This window comes from Eublepharis macularius, chromosome 4 (genome assembly GCF_028583425.1).
Source record: "Eublepharis macularius isolate TG4126 chromosome 4, MPM_Emac_v1.0, whole genome shotgun sequence".
NCBI lineage: Eukaryota > Metazoa > Chordata > Lepidosauria > Squamata > Eublepharidae > Eublepharis > Eublepharis macularius.
Window position 1 is genome coordinate 125,218,184 of NC_072793.1, and position 26,853 is coordinate 125,245,036.

Sequence of the window (26,853 nt, forward strand, 5' to 3'; positions counted from 1 at the left end):
CTTCAGAAGGTGGTGCTGGGGCACTGCTGCTCAGCCACTTGGCCGTTGTCCTGTGGGTGCCATGTTGTCCCATATACTTTTCAACATCTACATGAAACCACTGGATGATGTCATCTGGAGATTTGAGGTTGATTGTTACCAATATGCAGATAACACTCAGCTCTGTTTCACACTTGTGGCTAGAAACCCTCAACTGGTGCTTGGAGGCAGTTTTAGAGAAGGTGTGGAGTAATAAACTAGAGAGCTGCTGTAGCATAGTGGTTACGTTGTTGGGCTGTGAATCAGCACTCTGCTGGTTTGACTCCCACTACTGCCATTAACTCTGCAGGTGGCCTTGGGAAAGCCACTCCTCTCAGCCCCAGCTGTACTGTGGGGATAATAATAACACTAACTTTTTCACCACTCCAAGTGGGCACTAATCTGTCCAGAAGGCTGGTATATAAGCACACTGTTGTTAATATTATTATTATAATAAACTGGAGTGCAACAGGTAAGCAGAAGGTCTGACCTTGGATTTTAAGTTGTTATTTGTTCTGGATAGAGTTGCACTCCCCTTGGAGGAACAGGTCCATAATTTATGTGTACTCTTGGACCAAGGCCTACTGCTGGATAAGCAGTTGGCAGCAATGGCCAGGGGTGCCTTTTGCCAGCTTCAACTGGTTAGGCAACTGCCACCTTCCCTGATGAGAAAAGATCTGACCACTGAGGTACATACCCTGGTTACATCTACTCTGTATGGGGCTCTGTGTGCAATGGACTTTACGTGGGGCTGCCCTTGAAAAGTATTCTGAAACTTTAACTGGTGCAGAATACTGCAGCTAGGGTATTCTGTAGTGGGTTTGAGGGACCCTGCCACTTAAGTCCACCTATGCTGGCTATCAATCTGTTTCCAGGCACAATTCAAGGGGTTCGTGTTGACTTTTAAAGTCCTATATGGTTTCAGACTAGCATGTCTGAAGGTCAGCCTACTCTTTTACAAGTTATGATTATCTTCCAATGCCCTGCTTCCTATGCCCCCACCTTCTGAGATTAAGCCGGTGGGCAACCTTCAGGGCCTTTATTCTGTGACACAGTATTTTATTAATAGTACCTTACTCTACTTGCTTGAACCTTGGGATTTGGAGTGCTAGGGGTCTAGCATCCCTAATTCAACCTCATTCTACACTCCACATTTCCACATTAAGTTACTTTTCTTAATGTAGTCCAAAATAAGTACCCATATATTTCAGCTGAGACTATACTGTATTCTCTACGGAAAGTATGGGAGAGTAAACCAGTAAGTCTTGAGCACATACCCAATTGCCAGTGTCTTCAGTCTATTAACCTTCCTTAATATTAAATTTCTTATATAATAGTAACAAGTGGGTCACCTACAAGGATTTGCATAGAAGTATACACACACACACATTATTTCCTCTTTCTCTTCCTTTGTAGCCTCCACAGCCATGGCTGTGAACCGACAGGAGACTCACCAATGGGGATGGGCCCTCCTCACCAGCCATGTACCAATGTTGCTGGATGTAATGACATCACTTTGCAGTGTAGTTTAATGTGGAAGACTGGATAGCCCAGCTTAACCTGAGCTCATCAGAGCTTGGAAGCTAAGCAGGGTCACCATTGTTCATACATGTATGGAAGAGCACTAACGAAGACTGGAGTTGCTATGTGGAGGAAGGCAATGACAAATCATCTCTGCTCATCTCTTGCCTGGAATGTCCTGTGGACAGGATCACTATGAGTCAGTAGTAACTTGACAGCATGTTCTTATTTTTCTTAATATGGAAGTGCGGAATGCAGGATGGAACTGAATGAACTTTACCAGATCCCTGGTATTCCAAATCCCAAGATTCAAACAGGCACAGTGAGATGCTATTAATAAAATACTCAGTAACACAGAATGCATTGAAGCAAGTCCTGATGATGTCACAGGGCTGGTTATAGCATCACTGTGCCAGAAGTGATGTCATTGTATATCAGCACCAGCGATCACCTCCCATTCCCCCTCCATTTTTCTCCTGCTGCCCAGTTGGCATCACTGCCGGAGCACATGATGGGAGGGGGACAAGATCCTTTCCAGGATTGTTTTGACTTCCAAGTTATTGCCAATTCAGTGGGCATTGTTTTCTTAAAGCTAGAAGCATTGTTTCTATTATTTTTATTATTATTATTACTGCAGCTGGTTCAGAATGCAGCTGCACGGGTGGTTGCCAGAGCACCAATCATGGCTCATATAACACCTATCCTCCGTCAGCTGCACTGGTTACCGGTTGAGTACCGGGTCCAGTTCAAGGTTTTGGTGTTGACCTATAAAGCCCTATGCGGACTGGGCCCAGCATACCTTCGGGACCGCCTCTCCCCATATGTTCCCCGGAGGTTGCTTCGATCAGCCACTAAGAACTTGCTGATGGTCCCTGGCCCCAGGGAGGTCCGCCTGGCCTCTACCAGAGCCAGGGCCTTCTCAGTTCTGGCTCCGACCTGGTGGAACTCTCTGTCTGAGGAAACTAAGGCCCGGCAGGATTTGTTATCTTTCCGCTGGGCCTGCAAGACGGAGATGTTGCGCCAGGCATTTGGTGGGGGCTAGGCTGTCCTCTCTCCAGTCATACCACTGAAGACCTTCCACCACCCATGCAGGACAATGCTGTATTTTAATATTTTATACCCGCCAATTTTAATTGTTTTGATATGATGTTTTAATGTTTTTATAATGTTTTTACTGTTTTAAGCTGTTGTTAAACCGCCCTGAGCCCGTCTGATGAGGAGGGCGGTCTAGAAATGTGATTAAATAAATAAATATTTTGAGGAGCTTTAATCTCCTGTATCTTTTGTTGCTAGATTTCAGATTTTTCTCCAAACTTGAGGCTTTCTGCAGGTTTATAGAAACATATCCCCTATCTTCCTTAACTCCATTTTGTGGATTTATTGATCCACATTCTATGGCCCAGTTCAGAATTAGATATGTGACGTTCATAAAGAAACTGACAGGCAAGCAGTATGAATAACATTTAGCAGTTATTCAATACAGATTATGCCTGGTTATGGAAATGAAAAGAAACAGTTGCACACCCCAAAAGATATTAGTAATTGAACCTCCATTCAGCTGAGAGTGACAAGCCAGGTATCAATGTCTCTTAAACAGACAATTCCATGATAGCTCGATAGCAGTTGCTTTTTTAAAAAAACTTAAACAGATTTAGGATGCCTGGTTTGAAAAGTGGAGCGAGTCTTTTCCAGTTTGCATTGATTGGTTTTGTGGAAAAGTCTTATGAACGTACAGCCATATGCAGACAAACACTATGAATGAAAGAACAAGAGGAAGCAGAGAGCGAGATGGCTATTAATAAAATACTAAAAACTGAAACACTTGGCTAGCACCCACAGAGCTTCTTATTCAAGTCCACTAATTTTACAAAAATTTCTATGTACATGAAGGCCCCGTGGCCCAGAGTGGTAAGCTGCAGTACTGCAGTCCAAGCTCTGCTCACAACCTGAGTTCGATCCTGGCGGAAGCTGGGTTCAGGTAGCCGGCTCAAGGTTGACTCAGCCTTCCATCCTTCCGAGGTTGGTAAACTGAGTTTCCTGGGGGGTAAAGTGTAGATGACTGGGGAAGGCAATGGCAAACCACCCCGTAAAAAATCTGCCAAGAAAATGTCATGATGTGACATCCCCCTTTGGGTCAGTAATGACTTGGTGCTTGCACAGGGGACTACCTTTACCTTTACTCTATGTACATGAAAAAGACTGTTTATCAATTATTGCTTATCATAATCACGGACACTAGGAAGTCTTTTTTGCAAACTCCACCATCATAAATAGAGATGGGCACGAACAGCAATACGAACAAAAAAAAGCTACCAACAGCGCAATCCACTGTTTGCGAGCAGGCTGTTTGTGAGGCCCCGTTCCCAGTGAACATGTGTTCGTTCTTCATGGCATTCGTCAGCCGTTCGTAAAGCCAGACAGTCTGGCGCCTTTCAATCAATTCCCCTGGCAACATAGGCATGGACTGTCTGAACTCTGTCTGAACTCCTTCTGGCTTTCCTTCTGGCTTGTAAGCCCTCAAAGTAGCTTCCAGCAGACAGTCCAGTTTTTGCCACCGTGAAGAGAACATGACATGAAAGGGGGAGACCCATGGACTCTCCTTTCCCCGGCTCAAGTTCAGCTAAGTCCCAAGGGGTCTTAGAGATATAGATCTGAATCATTATCTGTATTGGTTTTAAATAGATGTAAGACACATTGAGAGCCAAGTTTGGGCTGGAAAGCAGGATATTCAATAAATAATTTTTAAAAGAGCCAAAAGTATGCCAAAGAGTGTCTTGTGGCACTTTAAAGTCTTTAAAAAGAAGCATATATTTTTGTGGCATAGAGGCTACTTTTCAGAGTGTGAGAGGACCTCATTCTGCATTCGCTTTGTGAAGGACAGTCAGTTTGGTGCAGCAGTTAAATACTTGGATCTGCAAGACCCAGGCTCAGATTGCTGCTCTGCCATGAAAGCTTGCTGAAGGACCTCGGGCCAGTCATTCTCAGCTTAATCTACTGCACAGTGTGTTTGCTGTGAAGATAAAACGGAGGAGAGGAACACAATGAAAGCCACTTTGGGTCCCCATTAGTGAGAAAGGCAAGGTATAAATGAAGTAAATAAATAATTTCAGGTAGCCATGCAGGTAGCCACGTTGGTCTGCAGTAGAAGAAGAAGATATACGTCCAGTAGCACCTTAAAGACCAACAAGATTTCCAGGGTGTAAGTTTTTGAGAGTCAAAGCTCCCTTCATCAAATACAATGTAGAAGGCTGGAGGGGAGGGTCAAGGGATCATGAAATGTAGGAAGTGCCTTGACCATGACTCTGTAGCTTGTTTGTTTTTTCAAACCTCCCAAAGGTACACACACACACACACACAAAATGAGGAAAGTAAACTGCAACCAAACACATAAATCAAACCACAAAAGGTTGAGGAACAAGTAAAAATCAAGTCTACTCTTCAAAACCAATATAATCTATACAACAATATTCTTGAATAAATAAACAAAACAAAATATCTACAACCTGCAGAACATTCCTATTACAATCCATAAAAAGCTAAACACATTCTGATGTATTGTCTTCCGTCAGTGGTCCCTTTTCAAAACGTTATAAATGCAATTATTCCATTATAAAAGATATGCAAAAACAAGAAACACAATACATAAAATTAAAACTCAGTGGCAGATAAATTCAGTGGCATTTGGGATTTTTCATGTCCTGTTTCATTAGGCTTATATAAGCTGTTTCTTTAGCAATATGCAGGTTTCTCTAGAGACTTGAGATAAAAGACATGAGGTTCTTTTATAAACTTAAGAGATCTGTCTCTTTATCAATAACCTATTAAATGGAAATTGCAAATTAGTCTGTGCCAAGATATTTTACCCACTGCTATTTAGTGGAAGGATTATGCTGTGGTCTTGCAAAGGATGACTGGCTGGACAAGGATCAAGAAGACATTGACAATTAATTTGCACTTTTGATAGTTTAATTCTATGTATCATGTTTATGGTTTTTGCATCTCTTTTATAAAGGAACACTACCTGCAATGCTGCTAAAACATGGCTTTGTTTTCTTGTATTTGAGAAGGCAGCAGACCACTGGAAGGTGCAGCTCTGCCAGTTTTGACCGATGAGAGGCTGTGGAGAAGAGTTGCAAATTTTCTTACCTGTTCTTCATACTCTGTGAGGTTGGGAGTCCTCACTGGAGCATGGGGGACTCCATTCTTTCGGCCCCTGTTCTTAGGAAGAGTGTGCAGAGGAAGCCCACCACAAATTTCTTTCAGGCTGGACATGGCTTGTCAGCAAATTTTAGAGGAGAAAGACCATTCAAGAGAGTTCCTGTTGGTAGACTAAGAAGTAGGCTGAAAAAGTAGAGTCTCTGGAAAATTCTAGAGGATCTACAGTGACTCTGTGTTGCAACCTGAAGAAAGCTCTCCAGCTTTTGTACAAGTACTTCTCATTGTCTTAGTCCCATACAATTCCATTGGCTCCTCCAGCCTCCTCCTCCTAAAGAATCATTCACAGGTCTGTTTATTCTCTGGTTGCTCTTTGCACATGCTGTTGCCATATCACGGTGAACCAAATTTAGCCTGCTCCTGTTCTTTGTGCACACAAATCCCACAAACTTACATTACCTTTAGTATAATGTGAAGCCTGAAGCCCAAATACATTTACAAAAATTTGGACTGAGAATGTCCAGATTTTGAAGGAATGGAAGAACAAATCGCATGAATATGCGACAATAGCATATCTAACGTCTTATATACATAATAGACCGATCTCAGAATTTCAAGAAAAATTGGAAGTATTTTTGACTGTTTAGCTGGAAATCAAGAATAAGTAAGAATAAATTTAATCTTAAATTAGAATAGAAAGCAAAGAGATCGGCAATATATGTTTGTAATATATGTAACAAAATCTATTAGATATGAAGATAGATAGCAAAGATAGAATAGAGATATTTAAATAGATATAGATATATGAACCATATGATTTGAATGATTTTAGTTTGTGTTTATATTTAAATATGTTTAGTTTATGTTTTCTATGGTTTTTTGTTGTGTATTACTTAAATTATGATATTTATTTTATGTAGATAAACTTAGTAGTAGGTGATAGCAGATGTGTAATTTAGGTGATTGTATGATCATATTTTTGATTTAACTGAAATAAAAATTTAATATTTTTTTTTAAAAAATCAGTTGACCCCCCCCCCCAAACAAACTTGAACTGAGAGACATTGCAAATCTTGTTCCTTTACGTTTATGTCACCTAATAAGCAAGTATTCAGACGTTGCTCAATGGATGTTTTCATATGTGGTGCTAAAAGCAACTTTGAGCCTCCCTGCATTATCTGGGGGAAAGATAAAGGCTTCAAGGCAAATTGAGCTTCCTGTGTTAAAACACCTTGATGTTTTTAGTGTGAATGAAAGCCATTTGTCATGTAAATAAGCATCCTGGCCAATGTAGCCTTTCTATTCCTGTTACAAAGTGATTACAGTAACTGGATAATCCAGAGGGTTTATATGTATCTAGCGCTCTCTTCTTGGCATTCCTTCCATACAAGTGATGCAATCATCCTTTATACCTTTCTTAATGCAAGCAGAGAAAATGGCTGAAGCTTATTCTTCCATCTTTCCTCTGGCCCCTCACACAGTGGCTCAGGATCCCAGTGCAATCAAGACACCCTCACACTCTACTGGTTAGATTTACATATCAAATTAGATTCAAGGTGAATAGAAAACCATCTTAGCAACAGCAAATAATCAAGGGATATACAAGAATGTTATATTGCTTCACCCATGGGCAACCATGGTAATACCCTGCTCCTGAGAAATACTCTGCCCTACAGTGGTTAGAGAAGTGGTTTTGGTAGGGTTGCCAACTGCCTGGAGAAAAAAATGTCCTGTCCCTGTTATAGTGGTTTCATTGTAGTATTATTTATTAGGTGATGATATTTACCTCCATATCATGAAAATTTCTACTGTCCATTTTCACAAGTTAAGCTTTTATTAAAGGACCAGGCATTTTTCTTCTGGGCAGTTGGCAATTCTAGATGTTGGTTATTTAGGTTGCATATTTGGCTGTTTGGTGCAACCTGATAGCAAGGCTATGCATTACGCAACAGGTTTGCAGGATACAGTCATAAAAGGATGCTTCCATTTGGAGGTTTTCTTATGGTTGGCATCCAAACCAGAAGGGTGGGGTTTTTTTTAGCATCTACAAAGCATTGTTTCCTAATTGTCTCCTTTCCATTTCCTGCCTCTGCTTTAGTGTGATCTTTCTCAGATCTGGTATGATGAAATTTTTTTTGCAAGGCCTATGGTCAAAGCACCTTTTTATCCTGTGTGGATGAAAAGCTGTATATTTTTGAAGATCCCACCCATATCAACACCATTTTCCTTTCTCCCCCCCCCCCCACCCCATTCCATTGGAGGAATCTTTCCTGTCTTTTTAAAGTTGCCAATTGCAAGATCACTATAGAATAATACCAGTTTATCTACTTAATTTATAACTCGCCTTTCTCTCCGAGACACAAGACAAATTACAAAATATTTTTAAAAACAAGCATGGAATGATGGTTGTTGTGGATTTTCTGGGCTGTATGGAATGCACTGTTGCTGCTGCAAACATCTCCACATTCACAGCAAAGACATGAACGACATGGAGAATTAGCACTATGTAGAAGCAGACAAAGTCTTCAAATCTTCTTCTCCCAGGGTCCAAGCAAGATCATGCAGCCCTCACCCTGTGTGAGGCAGGCAGGAGTGACTGCTGCCACCAGAAGCTCGCTGCCAGAACCTCAGATTGGGCAGGCATAGATGGGGCAAGTGTGAGCAGCCTAATGCTGCTGAATTGTCTGCCTTCATATGGGGAATAGCCTACTAGGGAACATTTGCAGTTCATTCCCTGATGTTCTTAAAGGAAGGCTTGTAAGACACTCTTCTTTTGGAGAGCTTTCTGCTGGCATTTGATTTTGATTATTCCATTAGAAACTTGGAGGTAGAGCTGTGTTTATTGTGACTTTTTAATTGTTTTATTTTATGCTTTAATAGATTACTATTGTTTGCTTTTAAGCTGGATGTGTTGTAAGCTACTCTAAGTTCCAAGAAAGGTGGAACATATTTTTTAGATAAAAAAATTAATAAATGGATCCTAAGCTTGAGAAAGATACACACACACTGCATTTTTTTAAACTTAATTTGGATGGGTGGAGCAGAGAATGCCCTCAAGTTATAGCTGACTTACGGCAACCCCTGGTGGGATATTCATGGCAAGAGACTAACGGAGGTGGTTTGCCATTGCCTGCCTCTGCAACACTAGTCTTCATTGGAGGTCTCCCATACAATTACTAACCAAGGCTTACTCTGCTTAGCTTCTGAGATTTGATGAGATCAAGCTCACCTGGGCTATCCAGGTCAGGGTAATTTGGATGGTTACTCTGGCATTTGGGGGGGGGGGGGTGAAGCTTCCACCATGCCATTTTCATGACTTCAGTGGCCCTATGAAACCAGTTTACCAGCTTCCACAGGGCAAATAACAACTTGCTGGGGAAATTTCAGGATGGAGAGAAATGGTTCAGGAGGGGAAGCTGAAAACCCTCCTCCTCAGGTGCCATAGCCCCAAGCCAAGTCAGTTCTGCATCTCAGAATTTAATGGATGGTTCCAGTAGGGTGAGTTCACCCTGGCAAAAGGAAAAGGCAGGTAGTTGAATTCAAGAGGTGTGGCCCATAACACCCATATTTTATTAAAACTGCCTCCCTTCCTTTCTCTCCTCACCAAAAGAAATAGAAGTCCAGTGGTACCTCCATATACGTTGGGGGTGCAGAGCTCATCCACATGAAGTGACTTCTGACTCACAAACCTTTTGCAGCAATAAAATTGATAGCCTGTCTCTGAGAGGCCTCTGGACTAGCGTTTGCTGCTATCCGCTAACACAGCCCCGCATCCGGAATTCGCCCCCGCCCCCTTCTCTGTAGCTTGCAAAAAACCGCCGGCAAATAACATTTACAGTCTCGTCCGACAGAGGGCGCTACAAAGACACAAATTCATGCCGGTGTACGGGAGGAAGACGTCCAGCCCGCACGCTTCTCTCCAGGCATTTAATTTAAAGGCACAGAAACAAGAAATAGAAATCCGAGGAACTGCAGAAGCTGACAAGCTCAGCGCTCGCAAGTCCCTCCGGCTCAGCCCGGTTGTTGCAAGAGGGGGAAAAAAGACGGCTTAGCAAGCATCTAGGAACATGTGCGTTGGACGAGGGCAACAACAAACCCAAGCCAGAAGGGGCGTGGAAATTATTTAAGAGCCCGCCCTCTGACCCCTCCCGCCATATAAAGAGTGGGAAGAAGCTCACATGTGATAATCCTCTTTTCTGTAGCTAGACAGCGCCAGCCACGCTAGGATGCGAGGGGGTAGAGCGCTGCGAAGGAAGAGACGGATCCGTCCTGGAAGATAATCAAGCCTCATCTGAAGCCCCCTTCCCCGATAACCTTAACCCTGTAATAAAAAGAAAGTGTTTCTTATTGGAAAGAATCTACAAGCTAAAGAAGGAGGTGTCATTTCCCCTAAAGACCAGCCGCTGCCCTGATGTCTGTTCTGAGTCGCGCCCGGGGCGTTCTAATGCCAGGATCCCGCTGAGCTAAACTCTTCACAGCGGCACGATTCTAGTCGAGCCTCCCCCCACCCCCCGCGGCTGTTTGTGCCGCTAGCTTCTACGGAGCAGAAAGTGGCAGCGAGAGGGGGCGCGGGTTTTAGCAATAAGCGTATGTTATCGCTGTGTAAGGGAGGCGCGCATCTGACCCACGGAAGTCCCCTCGGATCCCTCCCTGCGCCGATCTCGGAGAGGGAAGAAGGCGCTGTTTAGGGGAACCCAAACAAAGGCTGCGCCGCCCGCGTTTCGCACGCCCGTGAGCCGAAGGACGAGGGGAATCGAAAGCCGCCTCTCCGCAAGATCGCATCCTTGGCTCCCCTTCCCGGCTCGCTGCGCCAGGCGCGTGAACTTCGCCTACTCTCCGGAGGGGCAAGCGAGGAGACGGGCTTCCACCTACAGGCGGACGGGCTTGTTTGTTTATTGGGAGGCTGCGAGTGACACGCAGGGAAACCAGGAGCGCTGGAGAACGCCCGCCCGCCCGCTCGGGAAAGGGCAACCGACGGCGGGGAGGGAAAATCGAAGGAGGAAAAGCCGGCCGTCTTCCGTGCCCTGAACGGAAGGTGGGCCATGTGGGCTCCGGGGTGTTAGACGTATTTCTGTATATATGCCTGCATCTTTTTGCCTTCTCGCGTCGCTGGAGAAAATGGATTTCCTTGGCGGAGGCGCGCCACATAAAAGCATTACGCTGATCGTCTTGCTGGAGTACGTTATTTGGGGCCAGCCCGGAGCAGGTAAGATAAATCGAACAAACAAACGCACGAACACTCGTGGCGCGGCTCTTGGCAATTTCTGATCCGAGGCTGGTTTTTTTAAAAACAAATTTGTTCCGTCATTCATTTAGACGTCTGGTTGACCCTGTCACCCAGGCTAGAGACGATCGTGTTTCTTTAACGGTATCCTTCTTCGGCTGGCCCTGACCTGGATTCTCCAGGCAAGCCCGTTGGCTAGTACTTGGATGGGAGACCTCAAAAAAAACCCAGGCTCGCTATGCCGAGACAGGCAAAAGGCAAACCACCTCTGTTCGTCTCTGGCCTTGAAACCCCCGGCAGGGGGCTCCATAAGTCAGCTATGACTTGACGGCACTTTCCACCCCACCACTCTTCACCATTGCTCCCATTTTAAAGACGGCATGGTGAGTGCATGGATTCTCTGATGACAGCAATGAGTTGATGGCTGTCCTGGGGTTTGAATAGAGCTAAAATGGATGCTCTGGGGACTGATTTCAAATTCCAACTATTGTGAAAGAAAACAGAATTTTGCTAAATACTCAGATTTCTAGACTTGCTTCTTGGGAGGGAATTGCCTCTGAAATGCCAGCATTTGAGCAATGAGTTTGAAATACTGAAATCAGCTTTTGGTGCATGTCTGAATGTCAGTACTCAGAGTTTAGGTACAGCGCCTGGCACAGTGGCTAAATACAGCTTCATAGGAAGAACAGTAGCAGCAGCACAGCAGAAGCTTCAGCTTAAGTAAGTATTTTGTTTAAGAGTTAGTATTGTGCAGCCTAGACTAAGGAGACCTGGGTTCGAATCCCCACTTCTTGAGAAACTTCAGCCTATCCTACATTCAGGGTTGTTTTGAAAATAAATAAGAGATGGGGTATGTACCCTACCTCCATAGAGGAAGGGCAGGATAAAAATGCACTAAATAAATGTCGATCACATTTTTATCCCACCATTCCTTCGAAAAGCTCATGGTGGCATTCATTGAGCTCCTCTCACCATTTTACTTTTGCAACAACCTTAAGAGGTAGGCTGTGTTGCAAGAGAACTGACAAAGACCAACCATTATGCTTCATATGGGTTTGAACACCTTTTCTCTGGTCAAAGCTCAGCACTAAAGTCACTACGTCATGCTGGTTTTCACAATGGACCACTTTATGTAACCAAAATACAAAAACATCTCTCCTCTTATCAGTTATTTCCCCAGCAACACATTTCTATACTGTTTCGAGCTACCATCTCTGCTGAGCTGAGGCTGGAGATGCATAACATCCTATACCCTTCTAAGCCCACTGGCGTCACCGGATTTAGAAGGGAATAGTTCTGGTGAGGGTGGCACTGGCCAGTGCCCATCATACAGAGAGCGTGATCTGTTTCCACCCCTCCTTCATGCATGCACCCCCCCCCCCCCCATGTGCTGCTTCCTCTGAAGAACCCTGCCACCAGGCCCTTCCCTAGCCAACAGGTGGCTCTGCAGCTGCTGTGCTCTTCCGCATAACACAACGCCTCCCTGCCCATTGCTTGTCCGCCTGCAGGATGTACAGAGTAGTGTGCTGTTCAGAGTGATGCCATGAAGCACAAGTAATTTGGACATTTCCAGATGCAACTGATGAGATCCTGGCTGTTGTTCTTAGAAAGGCCATTCCTCCCTACTCATGGAAGAAGGGAAAGCTTCTTCCAAGGTGGCATCTTTTGTGAGCACCACTTGAAAGCAAAGAAAGAATGCTCTTTTTCTCCTTCTGAAGGATTGTTTAGTTCATTTACGGATTTAGACATTTATATTTGATTGGTCAATTAAAACTCATCTAAAGAGATGAGTCTTGGTCTACATATGCAGCTGAATAAGGGTGGGATAATGTGGCAGAGTTCAGAGTTGGCAGAATGGACAGTGTCTAAGGTTGCTAAACTCAAGGTGGGGCCTGGAGATATCCCAGAATTACAACCAAACTCCACAAAGCAGAGAACATTCCCCTGGAGAAAATGGCTGTTTCGGAGGTTGGGCTCTAAAGCATTATACCCTGCTGAATTCCCTCCCCTCCTCAAACCCTACCTTCCCCAGGTTCCACCTCCCAAATCTTCAAGAATTTCTGAACACAGAGTTGGCAACCATATCACCAGTCTGCATGTCATAGGTGGCACTTGGAGTGATCTTAAGCAGGTCTACTTAAGAGCAAATTCTTACAAGTACAACTATGCTCCGTCAGATGAATTGGAATTCATATGTAAATTTGACTCAGTCAGGCTGGGATTGAATAGAGACTATGAATGGTTATCTCATTATCAGAAGTAACTGACTTCCTTAACAGAAGCAAACTGATCTCCATATCAGAAGCTACTACTTGGTAGTAGCTTGCATCTACTCCTCCCTCCCCTCTCCACCTATATATCTGACCAGTTTCTTCTTGCCGTCCATGCATCTGACGAAGAGAACTGTGATTCTCGAAAGCTTATGCTCCAATAAAGTTGGTTAGTCTTAAAGGTGCTACTGGACTCTTTTTGATTTTGCTACTACAGACTAACACGGCTAACTCCTCTGCATTAAAAATAACCTTGTGCCATATAAATGACAAAGATTAAAGTCCATCCTATTCCCTTCTGTGTTTACTTTCTACTTGCAGGGAATTGTTTTACACAGGAGCAACATTCAAAACTTGTAGAGTGAAACTGTACAGTCCATTCTGATGAGTCATTATGCTGCGTGTGTGAAACAACTCACTTTTCTTTAATTGTATTCAATAGAAAAGAAAAAGATCTCTGCCCCAAAATGCTTACATATTTGACAGTGAGGGACACAAAAGGAAGAGACAAGGAATGTGAGCAAAAGCATATACACTTAATAAGATTTTGTCGGGGGAGCGGGGGAGCCATGGTGGCAAGAAGCATTTAGGTCCCCAGAACTTTGGAGCATGACTGATCAGCCAAGTGAAAGGGAAAAGACATAACATGGACTGAAGCCTATGCTGCTGTTTTGTTTCCTTCATAGTGTGGTCCTAACAACAAGTTATGTTTTTTCTCCAAGTCTTCATGATCATATATGTGTATTGTGAGTTCTGTGATAAGAATTTAATCCCAGGCATGTGCTGGCTGGATTTGAATTGGAACACAGCACAGAAGGAGTGGGGGCTTTTCACGTCACATGCTGTTTTACTAATCTGAAGTAGCTGCAAAAGCACTATTTTGCCCTGCTAGGTGATCCACATGTACAGCTAGGTTTCCCAGTAGCACAAATACTGCTCCCCTGGAGCTGTTTCAGGTCAGGAAAATGGTCTGGGAGTGAAAGCTTCAAGTACCTTCCCCTTTTGTGTTGTGATCCCCACGCATGCCTGCAAATTCAGTTCCCAGCAGGGAACTCAAATACACGTTTGATTATGCTACTCTGGAGAGGACATGGGGAAGGTATAATGTCAGGCCTGCTCTGTTCACACTTTGACTTTACAGTTCCTGTGTTCCACTTTGACTTAAATATTTGTAGGATTTATGCACTCATCTTTAACTTTTGTGCGTGAAATGCAGATAGAAGTCCCACCTCCTCTTTACAGTAACATAGTACCAAAGGAGGTGGCATGTTGGACAAAAATAGCCTTTTCTAAAGCAAGGATTAAAACTAGCAGCGTAATCTTTGTCTAAGAGCTGAACTGATAAGAATCCCCTTGTTTTGTATCCCCCTCAAAAGGAACATACAGTATGTTCATCCTGTCTGTAATATGTAGTCATAAAAGCCTAATAACAGGTCTTGTGCAGGTCTACGACTGTGTTCAGTGGGGCTTACTCGCAGGCAAGTATGCAAAAGATCATAGCTTAATGCCACCTAAGCCATCTGCTGTGCTATAAGAGCACAGGTGGTTCAACCAAGATTGCTGCAATGGAAGCATTCTGTTCAAGCAAGAATTGAAAGAGGAGGCAGAACATGTGTATTACAAGCTGCTATAGATGAATCTGTCCAGCCATTTGTGTAAAAAGTCTTTTAGGCACAAGAGCTGCAGTATCATTCACGCTTGTTCTCAGTGAGTTCTGTCATTTCAAACTTTATCCAAAAGATGGTGCTCTTGCAGTATAGAGCAGGGGTGGGCAGAAGACAGCAGGGTCAAGTTTCCGGTGGACCCTCCCCCTGCACCTGCTGATTGCAAAAAAAAGTTGGGCTCAGTAGACCTCAGTCATGGCCAGCAAAGCATTTCTAATCTTCTTCAGTACAAGTTCGGAATCATTTACCACAGATCAGTTACACTGGAACTTAGTATGCACTTTTACTTCATGAATGTAAATCACATTTGGTGATCCAAGTAAAAAAGAAGCAGACCACATAAAAATGGTAAGCTGCCAGCACAGGCTTGCCAGATTTTTCTCTCTACTTCTCTATTTATTTCCGCCCCCCCCCCCTATATTTCATCATGTAGTACCAAAGAGACACAGGAATAAGGTTACCAGCATAGAATATTTGGTGGTTTGACTGTCAACCCATCATTGGAAACATGAAGGATATTATACATATTCCCTCTTTTCAAGCTCATATACAGCTAAGTTCAACAGGAGCCTTTCAGTTCACTTGCCTCATATATGCCTCTAAAGAGAGTAACATGAAGGGGTTAACATGTGGTGCCCACTTGAGATCATCTGATATCAGCCACTACCCATCTGAGAGGCTGTCTGTGTGTAGGTTTTTCCAGCTGTGCAACTCGCTCCAAATGGAACGGCTCCTTCATCACCAGACACTCTCGCCATTTGCCAGCCGTCCTCCAACAAGGAGCCACCGCGGCCAGGCAGCTCCCCTAGGACAATGGAGTGAATACATAAACCGTTTAACGGCATGGCTTATTGAGCCATGCCCTCCATCAGGAGAGCGAGCCGCAATCAACCTCAATGACACAGAGGCGGGGCGGGGTGGGCGGGTGAGGGTGGGGAGTGCACTCAAATTGTGATTGTTTGGCCTTTTATGAATTATTCAAAGAGCCCCTTTGGCATGCAGTGTAAGTCCCTGGCTGCCTGACTGTTCATCCCATGGAGCCCCACTGCTATGACCCCACATTTCAAGGAATAGCAGAGTGACGGATGAGCTGCCTTATTGGTAGCGTTGATTTCTTCTCATTTGAAGCTCTTAATCAACCACAGATTGTGATCTCTCTCTTCCCACTCCCCTTCCCCTCTGCTCATTTGCTGTTTGCTCTCCTTTGCTTTTCCTATGACATAGCAGTTCATACAGGAGCTGTTTATTGAAGCTGCTGCATTAGCAGGCATGGCAGATAAACCTCCTTGTGATCACCGAGTAGAAAACCAACCGTGCTCTTCCCTGTTTTGCATGCTCCATGAAACGCTGGTAGGAAATTCAACAAAATACTCCCTGATCTCATCTACAGGAACAAAAAGAAACAGCTTCCATATTTTTAGAGGGGCCAATGCAGCTTATTTGCTCAACTGACCTATGCAAGTTTTCCAGAAGCTCTTGGACTGGAGCCAGAAATGCCCTTCTTCTCGTGGAAGGTTTTTCCTCCTGTGGCAGAGCATTGCCTGATAAAAGTGAAACTAAATGCAAGAGTGGTCTTCTGTTTATACAAGCTGAAGCTTGAAAATTTTTAGACTCAGATGTAGCATGGCATGGACTTTTCTCTAGCATGTGTACAAGTGTTTGCAAAATAGAACCTGTAGCTATTTTACTTCCTCTTGCAGCTCTTTAGACCCAAATCCCTGATTTTGTCAAGACAGTTCAGAATTGAATAATATGTCCTGAATTTTGACCTTTTCTGGAGAAACCTAGAACACTAAAAGAGACTCAAGTGGATTATCTAGTGCAGCCATTTCCTCTGTAGCATATTATCCTATGCTGCAGTATCCTGGACAAAGTCCTACCTAAAAGTTTTTGGCAGCCATCAAAAGAGAGATTCCACAGTCTCCTTGGCAACTTGAGGAGCTGCGTTCATACTTAACAAAGGTTTCCTTAATGTGTAACCTAAAATGTCCTGAGTTCATAAGATATGTACTGAAAGAAGCCTGTAGAATGATAAAACAAAGACCAGAATGACACAGCCTATGGCTGAAGGGCATTAATGATCTGGGTCCCATCCTGTGAGTAGTCAGAGCTATAAAATGAGCCTGAGGTACAATCCTGAGGATATAATCAACATCTAGCTAGAACAATGAGGTGCGGTGGGGGTGAGTGGGTGGGAAATATAACAGAAAACAAGTCTATAAACAAAAGGTAAAGTAGTTCAGCAAACGCGTGCTGAAGTGGGCCAAAGTCCAGAAACTGAAGTGAGAGATAAGACAGAAACAGTTGAATAAGGTAACCTGGCTACTGACATCCTCCTGATCAGCTTGAGGCATCTTGCAGGGGCTGACTGAACAAGCATCTCAGCCAGCCCTAGTCCAGGAATGAGAAAGCTTTGAGTAGTTATAAGCTTAACAGGTAGCAACAAAGTCCTGTAGACTTTTTCCTGGTTTCAACGTCATCACCAGGGTCTATTTGGGATTTCAGAATCCAATGCAAATTTAGCATGGATTTTCTGGCATTACTGGTTCAGATGCTGTAGTTTAAGTTCCAAAACAACTCAGTGGAAAAACCACAACTGGAGAGAATGCAAAGATACAAAAGTCAGTATCTATAAATATAAAGTATATTCAAGTGCAAAGTGACTAGTGCATAATTTTCCAGTATTCATAAATAGTTACAACAAAGTAGCTTGATGTTGGTATCAGCCATATAAAGTTCACAGATTCTCTAATGTTAAATCAATGTCTTTCCTTTTTAACTTCAGCTGAAGAGAAATCTTCAACCAGACTGGAATTCCACAGGTAAGTAGTTCAATATGTATATTCTTTAAAGCATTCTCAATTAGGAAGGAAAGGACACAAAGGACCTTCTCTGTACAACAAGGTAGAAATTCCACAGGTAAATCTTACAGATGTAAAGATTCAAGAGACTCTTGTATTCAAAGAGGTAAGTATTTCACAGATAAGATTCTCAAAGCATCAAACACTCTAACGGAATCTCTTCTTTTGCTTTGCAGGTGGAGACAAAATAGATGGAGAGGGACCCGAAGGACAAGTGGCTGGCTAGATATTCCAACTTGTTTCATACCAAGTACATCATCAGGGTCTGATAAAGTCATTCCACCCATAAACACAATATATTCTCATAGGAACATTCAACACATTCTCTCGGCGTTCCTGATAGATACGGCTAACACCACTTGTTGGGCAATAGGGTCCTTCAGGTCCCTCTCCATCTATTTTGTCTCCACCTGCAAAGCAAAAGAAGAGATTCCGTTAGAGAGTTTGATACTTTGAAAATCTTATCTGTGAAATACTTACCTCTTTGAATACAAGAGTCTCTTGAATCTTTACATCAGAGCCAGTTTGGTGTAGTGGCTAAGAGCACGGGACTCTAATCTGGAGAGCCGGGTTTGATTCCCCACTCCTCCACAAAAGCCAGCTGGGTGACCTTGGGCGAGTCACAGTTCTCTGGAGCTCTGTCAGCCCCACCCACCTCACAGGGTGATTGTTGTGGGGTAATAATAACACTTTGTAAACCGCTCTGAGTGGGCATTAAGTTGTCCTGAAGGGCGGTATATAAATCGAATGTTATTATGTTATTATTATTATCATCTCCACCTACATTGGAAAGGAAATATTTATGTGTGTGGATCACTGTAAGATTTACCTGTGGAATTCCCACCTTGTTCTACAGAGAAGGTCCTCTGTGTCCTTTCCTTCCTAATTGAGAATGCTTTAAAGAATATACATATTGGACTACTTACCTGTGGAATTCCAATCTGGTTGAAGATTTCTCTTCAGCTGTAGTTAAAAAGGAAAAGACATTGATTTAACATTAGAGAATCTGTGTTTATGCGGCTGACACCAACATCAAGCTACTTTGTTGTAACTATTTATGAATACTGGAACATTATACTTGTATGAATATTTATTAGGAGTATATAAGTATTTATTCAGAAACACTAGTCACTTTCCACTTGAATAAACACTAGTCACTTTCCACTTGAATAAACGTTATAGATACTGACTTTGCATTCCTTCCAGTTGTGGTTTTTCCACTGAGTTGTCTTGTTCTGTATACTGGGGGTACCTCCTGGTTGGTTACTCTATCTTGTATAAGCCTATGGGTAGTTTAAGTTCCAGCGTTCAGCATGGTGGTATCATTTACCTCATGAAACACCATCACATTGCCTCTTATCAGAACTCAGGCGCACAACTGAGGCAACCACATGGAGGCTGATTTAAGTTGTTCTCCCTGCTGGCAGTTGCTCCTTGTTATGTGCATAGGGAATCACCAAACAGATCGTATTCATTTTGTCTTCACTCTGCCAACCCTCTTTAAACAATTGTGACCACAATAAGTGATGCCCATTTGAGTGTAACTGGAAAGGTGTTCTGATTTTGCACCATTTAGTCTACTTCCCAAATGAGATGCTTTCATTCATTTCTGTCCTGCTGTTGGGAACCGGAAGCACCTCTCAATGCAGAAATAAATCACAACAATATGGGAGAAACAAACAGGAGAAGGGAAGGGGGAAGGTTTCTAAGCCGTTGTCACCACTAGGAGATCTCCTGTCAACTGTAGACTATGACCTTCAGTATTAGATAATTTAGCATCTGTGTACAAGGATAGTAGAAAGGCACCGAGGGAGAGAATGGCATGAAGGTTGCACTTAGGTGGTCAGTAGGAATCAGGGAGAGTGATACATAACTCTGTAGGCCATTGATTCTGCATAATTTGTGAACGTGTGCTCTCATTGCAGATGCAGCAAGGCTTCGAGCTTTCCGTTGTGATGGGCACTCCTGCAATCCTCCCGTGGGGAATCTAGCAACAGGCAGGACACCGGTCACACTTACCACCTGTGGGCAGAACAGCACTGAACTATACTGTTTTTACCCAGACCACAACCTTCTCCATCATGTGCCACAAAGATGTGGGCAGCCCAGGTGCACCAAGTGTAATGCCAACCAGCCTGATAACTCTCACCTTCCTCAGGATATGACTGATGACTTCTTTCTCAACCCGGCTTCCTGGTGGCAGTCTGCACAAGGGGTACACAGGGAAGAAATCCAGCTGGATTTTGAAATGGAGGTCTACCTGACCCACGTCATAGTGGTATTCAAGTCACCTCGTCCAGCAGCCATGGTGCTAGAGAGGTCCCAAGACTTTGGGCAAACATGGAGGCCTTACAAATACTTTTCCGTCAACTGTACAGCCACTTTTGGGCTCCCTGATGATACTGTAGAGGAAGCTTCTGTGTGTACATCCAGGTACTCAGATGTGATACCTTGCACCAGAGGTGAGGTAAGTGATGGTAACTGAAGTATGCTAAATGTTTTAAGAGCCATCTAAAAAAGATTTTTAGGGTTTAAGCTTTTGAGAGTCAAGGCTCCCTTTGTCAGACACCATGATGTATGTGAGAGCAGAACCACAAGTGACAAAAGGCACAGATAGGACACTTGTCAGCTTCCCTCAAGTTTTGATGGGAAATGTAGGCGTCCTGGTCTCACAGCTTGGCTCTCTGACTGCTGTCCAATGGACTTTTCAACTGTCACTTGTCCAACATTCCGCCAAGCTGCCTACATTTCCCATCAAAACTGGAGGGAAGCAGACAAGTGTCCAATCTGTGCCTTTTGTCACTTGTGGTTCTGCTCTAAGACGTGGAGGAATAGCCCTGCTGTCCAGCAGGTACTGCTCTGTCTTACCCTATAATGCATCTGGGAATTAACCAGTGTTAGTCCAAGTGTCTGCCTGGCACGTGCCACCCACTTGGAGGGGCTTTTCTTTCCTCCTCCTTTATCAAAGAGAGCACTGACCCTTGAAAACTTACATCCTTAAAATCTTGTTGGGTTTTTAGGTGCCAGTGGGCTCAAATTATGCTGAACAAAGTTTGAGATGGCTTAGAAAGATACAGCACCTGATCTAGCTACAGCCACAGACAACTAGTCACAGGTAACAACTAGTGGCCCAACATAAGAGCATGGGAAAATATGTAAATATGCCACAGATTTGTAATGTTACACAAATAGGAGATAATAGTTTGGTTACATTTAAATTGGGGTTGTAGCCCTATTCTGTTCCAGCCTGGCGTAGCACCTTCCATACACAGTAGTGCAGCCCAATCCTATGCATGCTTACTTGGAAGTAAGTCCAGGCCCAGGGAAGTATGTCTTGCAGCCTTAGAAGTAAAGTTCTTTTTCAGGCAAACCTTAATACCCCTAAACTTCTATTATCTGGACAAGTCATATGTATCTTGTTTCTCCTCCCTTTCAAAATGACCCACTTTCAGTAGGACCCATTGTAATCATTGGCTTTAATCCCATCTGGTGTGAGTGGCATCCACAGAAGTCTAATTTTCCTGCTTCCCTCCTCCAATGGCAACCTGTTCTCTGACCCCCCCTCCACCAATGCCCCTGGGAATAACAAAGTGCAGTTCTGCAATAGGAAGAGCTTTTCTGTGAAAGTCTCTCCCCCTCCCCCGCCCCTTTCCACTGGTGGAAGTGCTTTCTGCCAGTGGAAAATATGAGCAGGAGCTTAAAACATGGGAATACATGCAGTTACTATTTTTTTAATTAAAAATTGGAGAGGGATTCAAATACAGCTTTGTTACAGAGCAAATTCTATTGGTGATGACAGTGCAGACACAGATACTCATGAGGGGTTTGAAAAGCTTGTTTTCTTTGCTACCAATAGAAGTTGTTCCAATAAAAGCCTTCATCTGGCCTGCTTTATGAAGCCCTGCAGTCGCATCATGTGGTCTAGCCTTCATTTTACACTCGCCCACATTAGGCTAGTCAGATGCAAGATGTGATCCAAAGCACAAGGAAAGGTTAACGCCTGAGGTCTTGAGTCAATAGAAATAGGACTGGGAAAATGCTAGGATTTTTTTCATATGGTCAGTGTGTGTGCTAAAGCTGTGGGGTGATTAGTAGCACATTTTTTTATAATAAAGCAGAGCGTCCGGAAATGAAAACACAAGTCTCTTATCAGAAGACAAAGTTTAGATCAGTGGAAGGCTGTAGATGGCAACATTTGTCTTCAAAGTAGCAGGAACTACTTACCAGAATACCATTCTGGTGCAGGTTATGAAGAATTTATTAGCTCGCTTGTTTTGTTTACATTTTTATTAGAATAGACCCAATGTTAAACAATCAAAACCTCATTATTTCATCTGTGTGACAGATGACACCAATGAAGTGTGCTAGAGTGAACCCATTACTTGAATTCACTGGGGGAAGATGAGTTGTCCATGCATGAATAAAATAACCCGTTGCTATAGAAACATGTTAAATGTGCCTTGCCAGGCAGTCTTGCTCAGGCTCCGCTATCCCAACCCATCTTGGATCTGGAGAAGAAGGTGCCATGTACTTCTTTAAACACATTTTCTGATATTTTCCCTAAAACCTCAGTGCAGCCTAAATTCAGATCTGCTTGAGCTCTGGCTGCCACTGCTGTCAGAGTAATGAAATATGGCCCAAAGCCTAGGGTTGCCAGGCCCCCTTACCCTCGGAGGGGGGAGGGAGGAGGACCCGGCACTTACCTTTTTCCTCTCCTTGTATGAGCACTCCAGGCACGGCACGATGGCCTCACTTCTGAGAGTGATGTCGTTGCGCTGCACTGGGAGCACTCCTGGGAGACCTGTTCCCCCACCTTTTCCCCCTGCTGGCCAGGGGGTGGAGAGTGGGAGAGGAGATTCCCCCACCCCTACCAGGGGACCTGGCAGCCCTACCCAAGCCTGTCTGGTGGTTCAATCTGCCAGGAAATCATACTGATGGGATCCTTTGGTGGCTGCCATTTTGATGGCACCACAAGCATGAATTCTGCCTAATGTTAACTGTCTTTTGTGTGGGCTTCCATGCAATGAATAGCATGCAATGCAACATGTACAGTAGACCTGTGAACTCTACCTGTGCAAACATCCTTGCCCAACACAGGGTGGTGATGAAGAATAAGAACATGATTAGAATTGCCAGTTCCTGGCTTGGAACGCCTTTACTGTGCTTTTAGTAATTGCTTGGTAAAAGGAAGTTCTGAAGAAACATCTCCTCCCATCACTGCAGCAAGATACAAGAGCTTTCTTCAAGACTAAGTGTGGGATCCTAGGACTGTCAACCTCCACATGGTGGCTGGAGATCTCCTGGAGTTACTAGTGACAGAGATCAATTCAACAGCTGCCTGGGAAGGCATTATAGCCAGCTGAGGTCCCTCCCCTAACCTTGCTCTCTCGAGGCTCCACCCCCCAAATTTGCCAAGTCAGAGCTAGCAACTCTAGTCTTAAGTCTGCACAATGAACACAGATAGTCAACGCAAAAAGAATGAGTGGAAAAATGATTTGTAAGAAGATGGGTCTGAACAAATGGCCCTTTGCCTTTTTCCAAACAAATCTGGCAGCCAGAACTGAGATACCAGCTACTGCTAAGAAAGCAAATGATGGTTCTGGGGGAGCATGTCAGGGAGCCTCCCTCACATTTAGCCGAATAACTGTGCTCTCGAACAAATCGGGACTCAAAAAGGAAACACAATATGGAAAGTGGAAAGAAAGAAGCAGAGGCTTGACAAGAGGTGGAGGGGTTGAGATCATGTACCTCACCAAGTTATTTTCATATCCCTGTGGTGATTCCTGAATATTCTATGAGGTCACAACACAAAGCCTGAGGAGATCTCCTCATGCAGCATCAGGGGACAGACTTTGTCCTAGGCAGAGAACTAGAAGAAGATGGGGAGAGTACAGAGGTGAACTTTCATGTACCAAAATGCCTGAGGCCAATGCTGATGGAGCATCTGTTTGGAGACTGTGGCTCAGTAGCAGAGCATCTGCTTTGCACGCAGAAGCTCTCAGGTTCAGTCCTCAGGGTCTGTATGCAAAAGCCTCAGGTAGTAGGTGATATGAAAGATCACGGTGTAAGATCCTGGAGAGCCACTGCCAGTCAGAATAGATAGTATTTAATAACATTCGATTTATATATTGCCATTCAGGACAACTTACCACCCACTCAGAGCTGTTTACAAAGTGCGTTATTATTATCCTCACAACAATCACCCTGTGAGGTGGGTGGGGCTGAGAGAGCTCTGAGAGAGCTGTGACTGACCCAAGGTCACCCAGCTGGCTTCAAGCGGAGGAGTGGGGAATCAAACCCAGCTCTCCAGATTCGAGTCCTGCTGCTCTTAACCACTACACCAAACTGGGTCTCTATTTGATAAACCAATGGTCTGACCCTGTATTAAGTTGCTTCATGTATATACATACGCCCTGGACTCTCCATGAATACAGCTACACATGTTTTCAGCTGTTGTTATTATTTGTGACTTGGCATATCTTAACTGATTGAGTCAGGCAAGGAAGGGTGGCAACCCGAAAACCACCTATTGAATGACAGGGCCCTTCAGTTGGCCGATCTGCTGTGGCCAACATGGCAGAGAGAGAATGATCACAATTCTTTCGTTACTCCTACTTCCAGCTGGAAAAGATCGGTGAAGGGATTAATTGCTCCTAAAGGCAAGTGCCCAAATGTTATGACTAGGGCTGTCTGTTCAGCATTTCATTGAACTTGAGCTGCAGAGGAGAGAAAATGCAGAGGCAAGCATGGGGGTAGCAGTTAACCCCAGCAGAATAAACATGTGGATGGCACCACCAGGTTCAGCTTCCCAAAAGGAAAGGCTTAAAGGGGGTATTCCTGTGTGCAAGGGGAACATGGTTCTATGGTAAGGTTAGGGGAGCTGAATGCAAAACAGAGCAAGAGGCTCTTCCATTTGTACTATGTAAAAGAATTCTGTTTCAAGCAGCATTTAAATAAGCTGCATCGGCGTGCTTGGCTGTGGCGGGGGGGGGGGGGGGTTGACAACTTGTAAACTAGCCAGGAATAGGCACTGTTTTTTTAAGCATTATTTGTGCACTTCCTGACATCAGTTCCTGAATAGATTTCTCATCCTTGCATCATTATATAAACGCCTGGCGAAGTGCCTGCTTCTTTTGTCAAATCTAAATGGAAGCGGAGGGGGGGGGGGATAATAAAGGCTGACCCTATCAAAGATAGCAAATCTGGTGGATGTGCTCTTTTTTTAAAAAACTTATAGAATGTATTATAGAATTTATTTAAACCTTACTGTTCCTTTAGAAAACTCTGAGTACCTGAAAAGAAACTCCTCCCCTGACTCTGGCACTGATCTGGTCACATTTAGTTACAGTCAGGGCTTTCTTTCAGCTGGAACGCAGTGGAACAGAGTTCCGGAACCTCTTGAAAATGGTCACATGGCCGGTGGCCCCTCCCCCTGATCTCCAGACAGAGGGGAGTTTGGATTGCTCTCCACGCCGCTCAGCAGTGCGGAGGGCAATCTAAACTCCCCTCTGTCTGGAGATCAGGGGGAGGGGCCACCGGCCATGTGACCATTTTCTCTGAGGGCACCCACTGAGTTCTACCACCTCTTTTCCCAGAAAAAAAGCCCAGGTTTCAGTGCTCCTAAAGCATCAAAATTGTTATTTATTTACAATATTTTAGCCTTTCTGCCCTCATAGGGACACCAAGGTAGCTAACAAATTAAAATCTCATCTTAAGCATTAAAATCAGTTCATACATACATCATTAAAACAATTTAAAACAAGGGCTTAACATGAATGCAAAAACCAGTTAAACGTTGGGGAAGGGGGAGGGATCATTGAGGGGCTGCCAAGTGAAACAAAAAAGTCTTCACCTGCCGGCTGAAGACGCCAACAGAAGGGGACAGGTAAATCTCCTTAAGGGGAGAGTTCCAGAGTCGGTGCCGCTACTGAGAAGGCCCTCTGCTGGGTTGCTATTTGCCTAGTCTTGAAGGGCAGGGGCACCTGAAGCAGGGCCTGGGAAGATTACTGCAGTGGGTGGGTGGGTTCCTAAGGAATTCGGTGGTCCTTCTCATATCATGTGATATTCTCCACATTGTTCAATGATCTCAGAGTCAGGAGCACTTACATATTTCTCGTATGTTTTTTGTGGCCTCAGTTAGTGCAACAGGCTGATAAACTTTCTTTTTTTCCCCATCAGAGTTCATTCTAGGTGTTGTGTGTGATACGTTGTGCTGTCAAGTCAGTTCTAACTTATGCCGACCCTTTGAATCAATGACCTGCAAAACATCCTATCATTAACAACTCTGCTCAGACCTTGCAAACTACGGGCCAAGGCTTCCTTTGCTGAGTCAAGCCATCTCAGTTTGAGTCTTCCTTTTTTCCTACTGCCTTCCATTTTTATTCTCTCTTCCCATGAGCCTTATCTTCTCATGATGTGACTAAAATATGATAGCCTCGGTTTGGTCACTTCAGCATCAAGGGAGAATTCAGGCGTCACTTGAAGTAGAATTAAGGTTGCCACATCCCCTGGGGTGAAAGAGGGGGACATGAGTTGTGTGTGTGTGGGGGGGGGGAAGCTCAAATTGACCCCAAATACTAAACTTGGGGGGGGGTCTTTAAAAATTGACCCCCCCCCAGTTTAGTATTTGGAGCCGCTTCTGCTGTGTGCTGGGAAAGATGTCGTTCCAGTGTGATGCAGGGGTGCTCCAGAGAGTGTGGGGACTCAATTTACCCCCTCCCCCACCACTGCATTCCCATACCTTTTTCTCCCCACCAGCCAGGTGAAAGGTGGGAAGGTGGAGGCTGGTGACAGGTGATCTCCCACCCCTACCAGGGGACTAGAAAGCCTATCTAGAACCCACTTATTTATCTTCATTCTAGGTAACAGGTTCAAATCTAGCTGAGAATGGCAGTCAGTGAATGCAGTTACTATTTAATGGCTCTATGTATGTGTGTACACTCACCTTAATGGTTCATAGTCCCAGCGCCCAGACAGCCATATCACATGACCCACATGATAACTTATGCCGGATAAATTTGCTGCTTTGAGACAGCAGATTTACAGAGCAATACTTTACACATTGCCGCAGTACAGTCACCATCTTGTGGGAAAATCTCTCTCAAATGCAGTGGTCAGACTAAATGAGCAATGTGAGCAAA

The 26,853-nt window shown here is 44.1% G+C and overlaps 2 protein-coding genes across 2 annotated transcripts in view; one reads left to right on the forward strand and one right to left on the reverse strand.

The window, feature by feature from the left end:
• Positions 1–5,957, reverse strand: part of UROC1 (urocanate hydratase 1) — a 63,983-nt gene extending 58,026 nt beyond the window's left edge. Inside the window, exon 1 of the mRNA XM_054975836.1 lies at positions 5,686–5,957. Coding sequence (XP_054831811.1) covers positions 5,686–5,811 — 126 coding nt within the window. The 5' untranslated portion in view covers positions 5,812–5,957. The remainder of the gene's footprint in view (positions 1–5,685) is intronic.
• A 3,948-nt stretch (positions 5,958–9,905) lies between these two features.
• LOC129329053 (netrin-4-like) overlaps positions 9,906–26,853 on the forward strand; it is a 75,249-nt gene continuing 58,301 nt past the window's right edge. The window contains exons 1-2 of the mRNA XM_054978451.1: positions 9,906–10,900; positions 19,639–20,180. Coding sequence (XP_054834426.1) covers positions 10,774–10,900; positions 19,639–20,180 — 669 coding nt within the window. The 5' untranslated portion in view covers positions 9,906–10,773. The remainder of the gene's footprint in view (positions 10,901–19,638; positions 20,181–26,853) is intronic.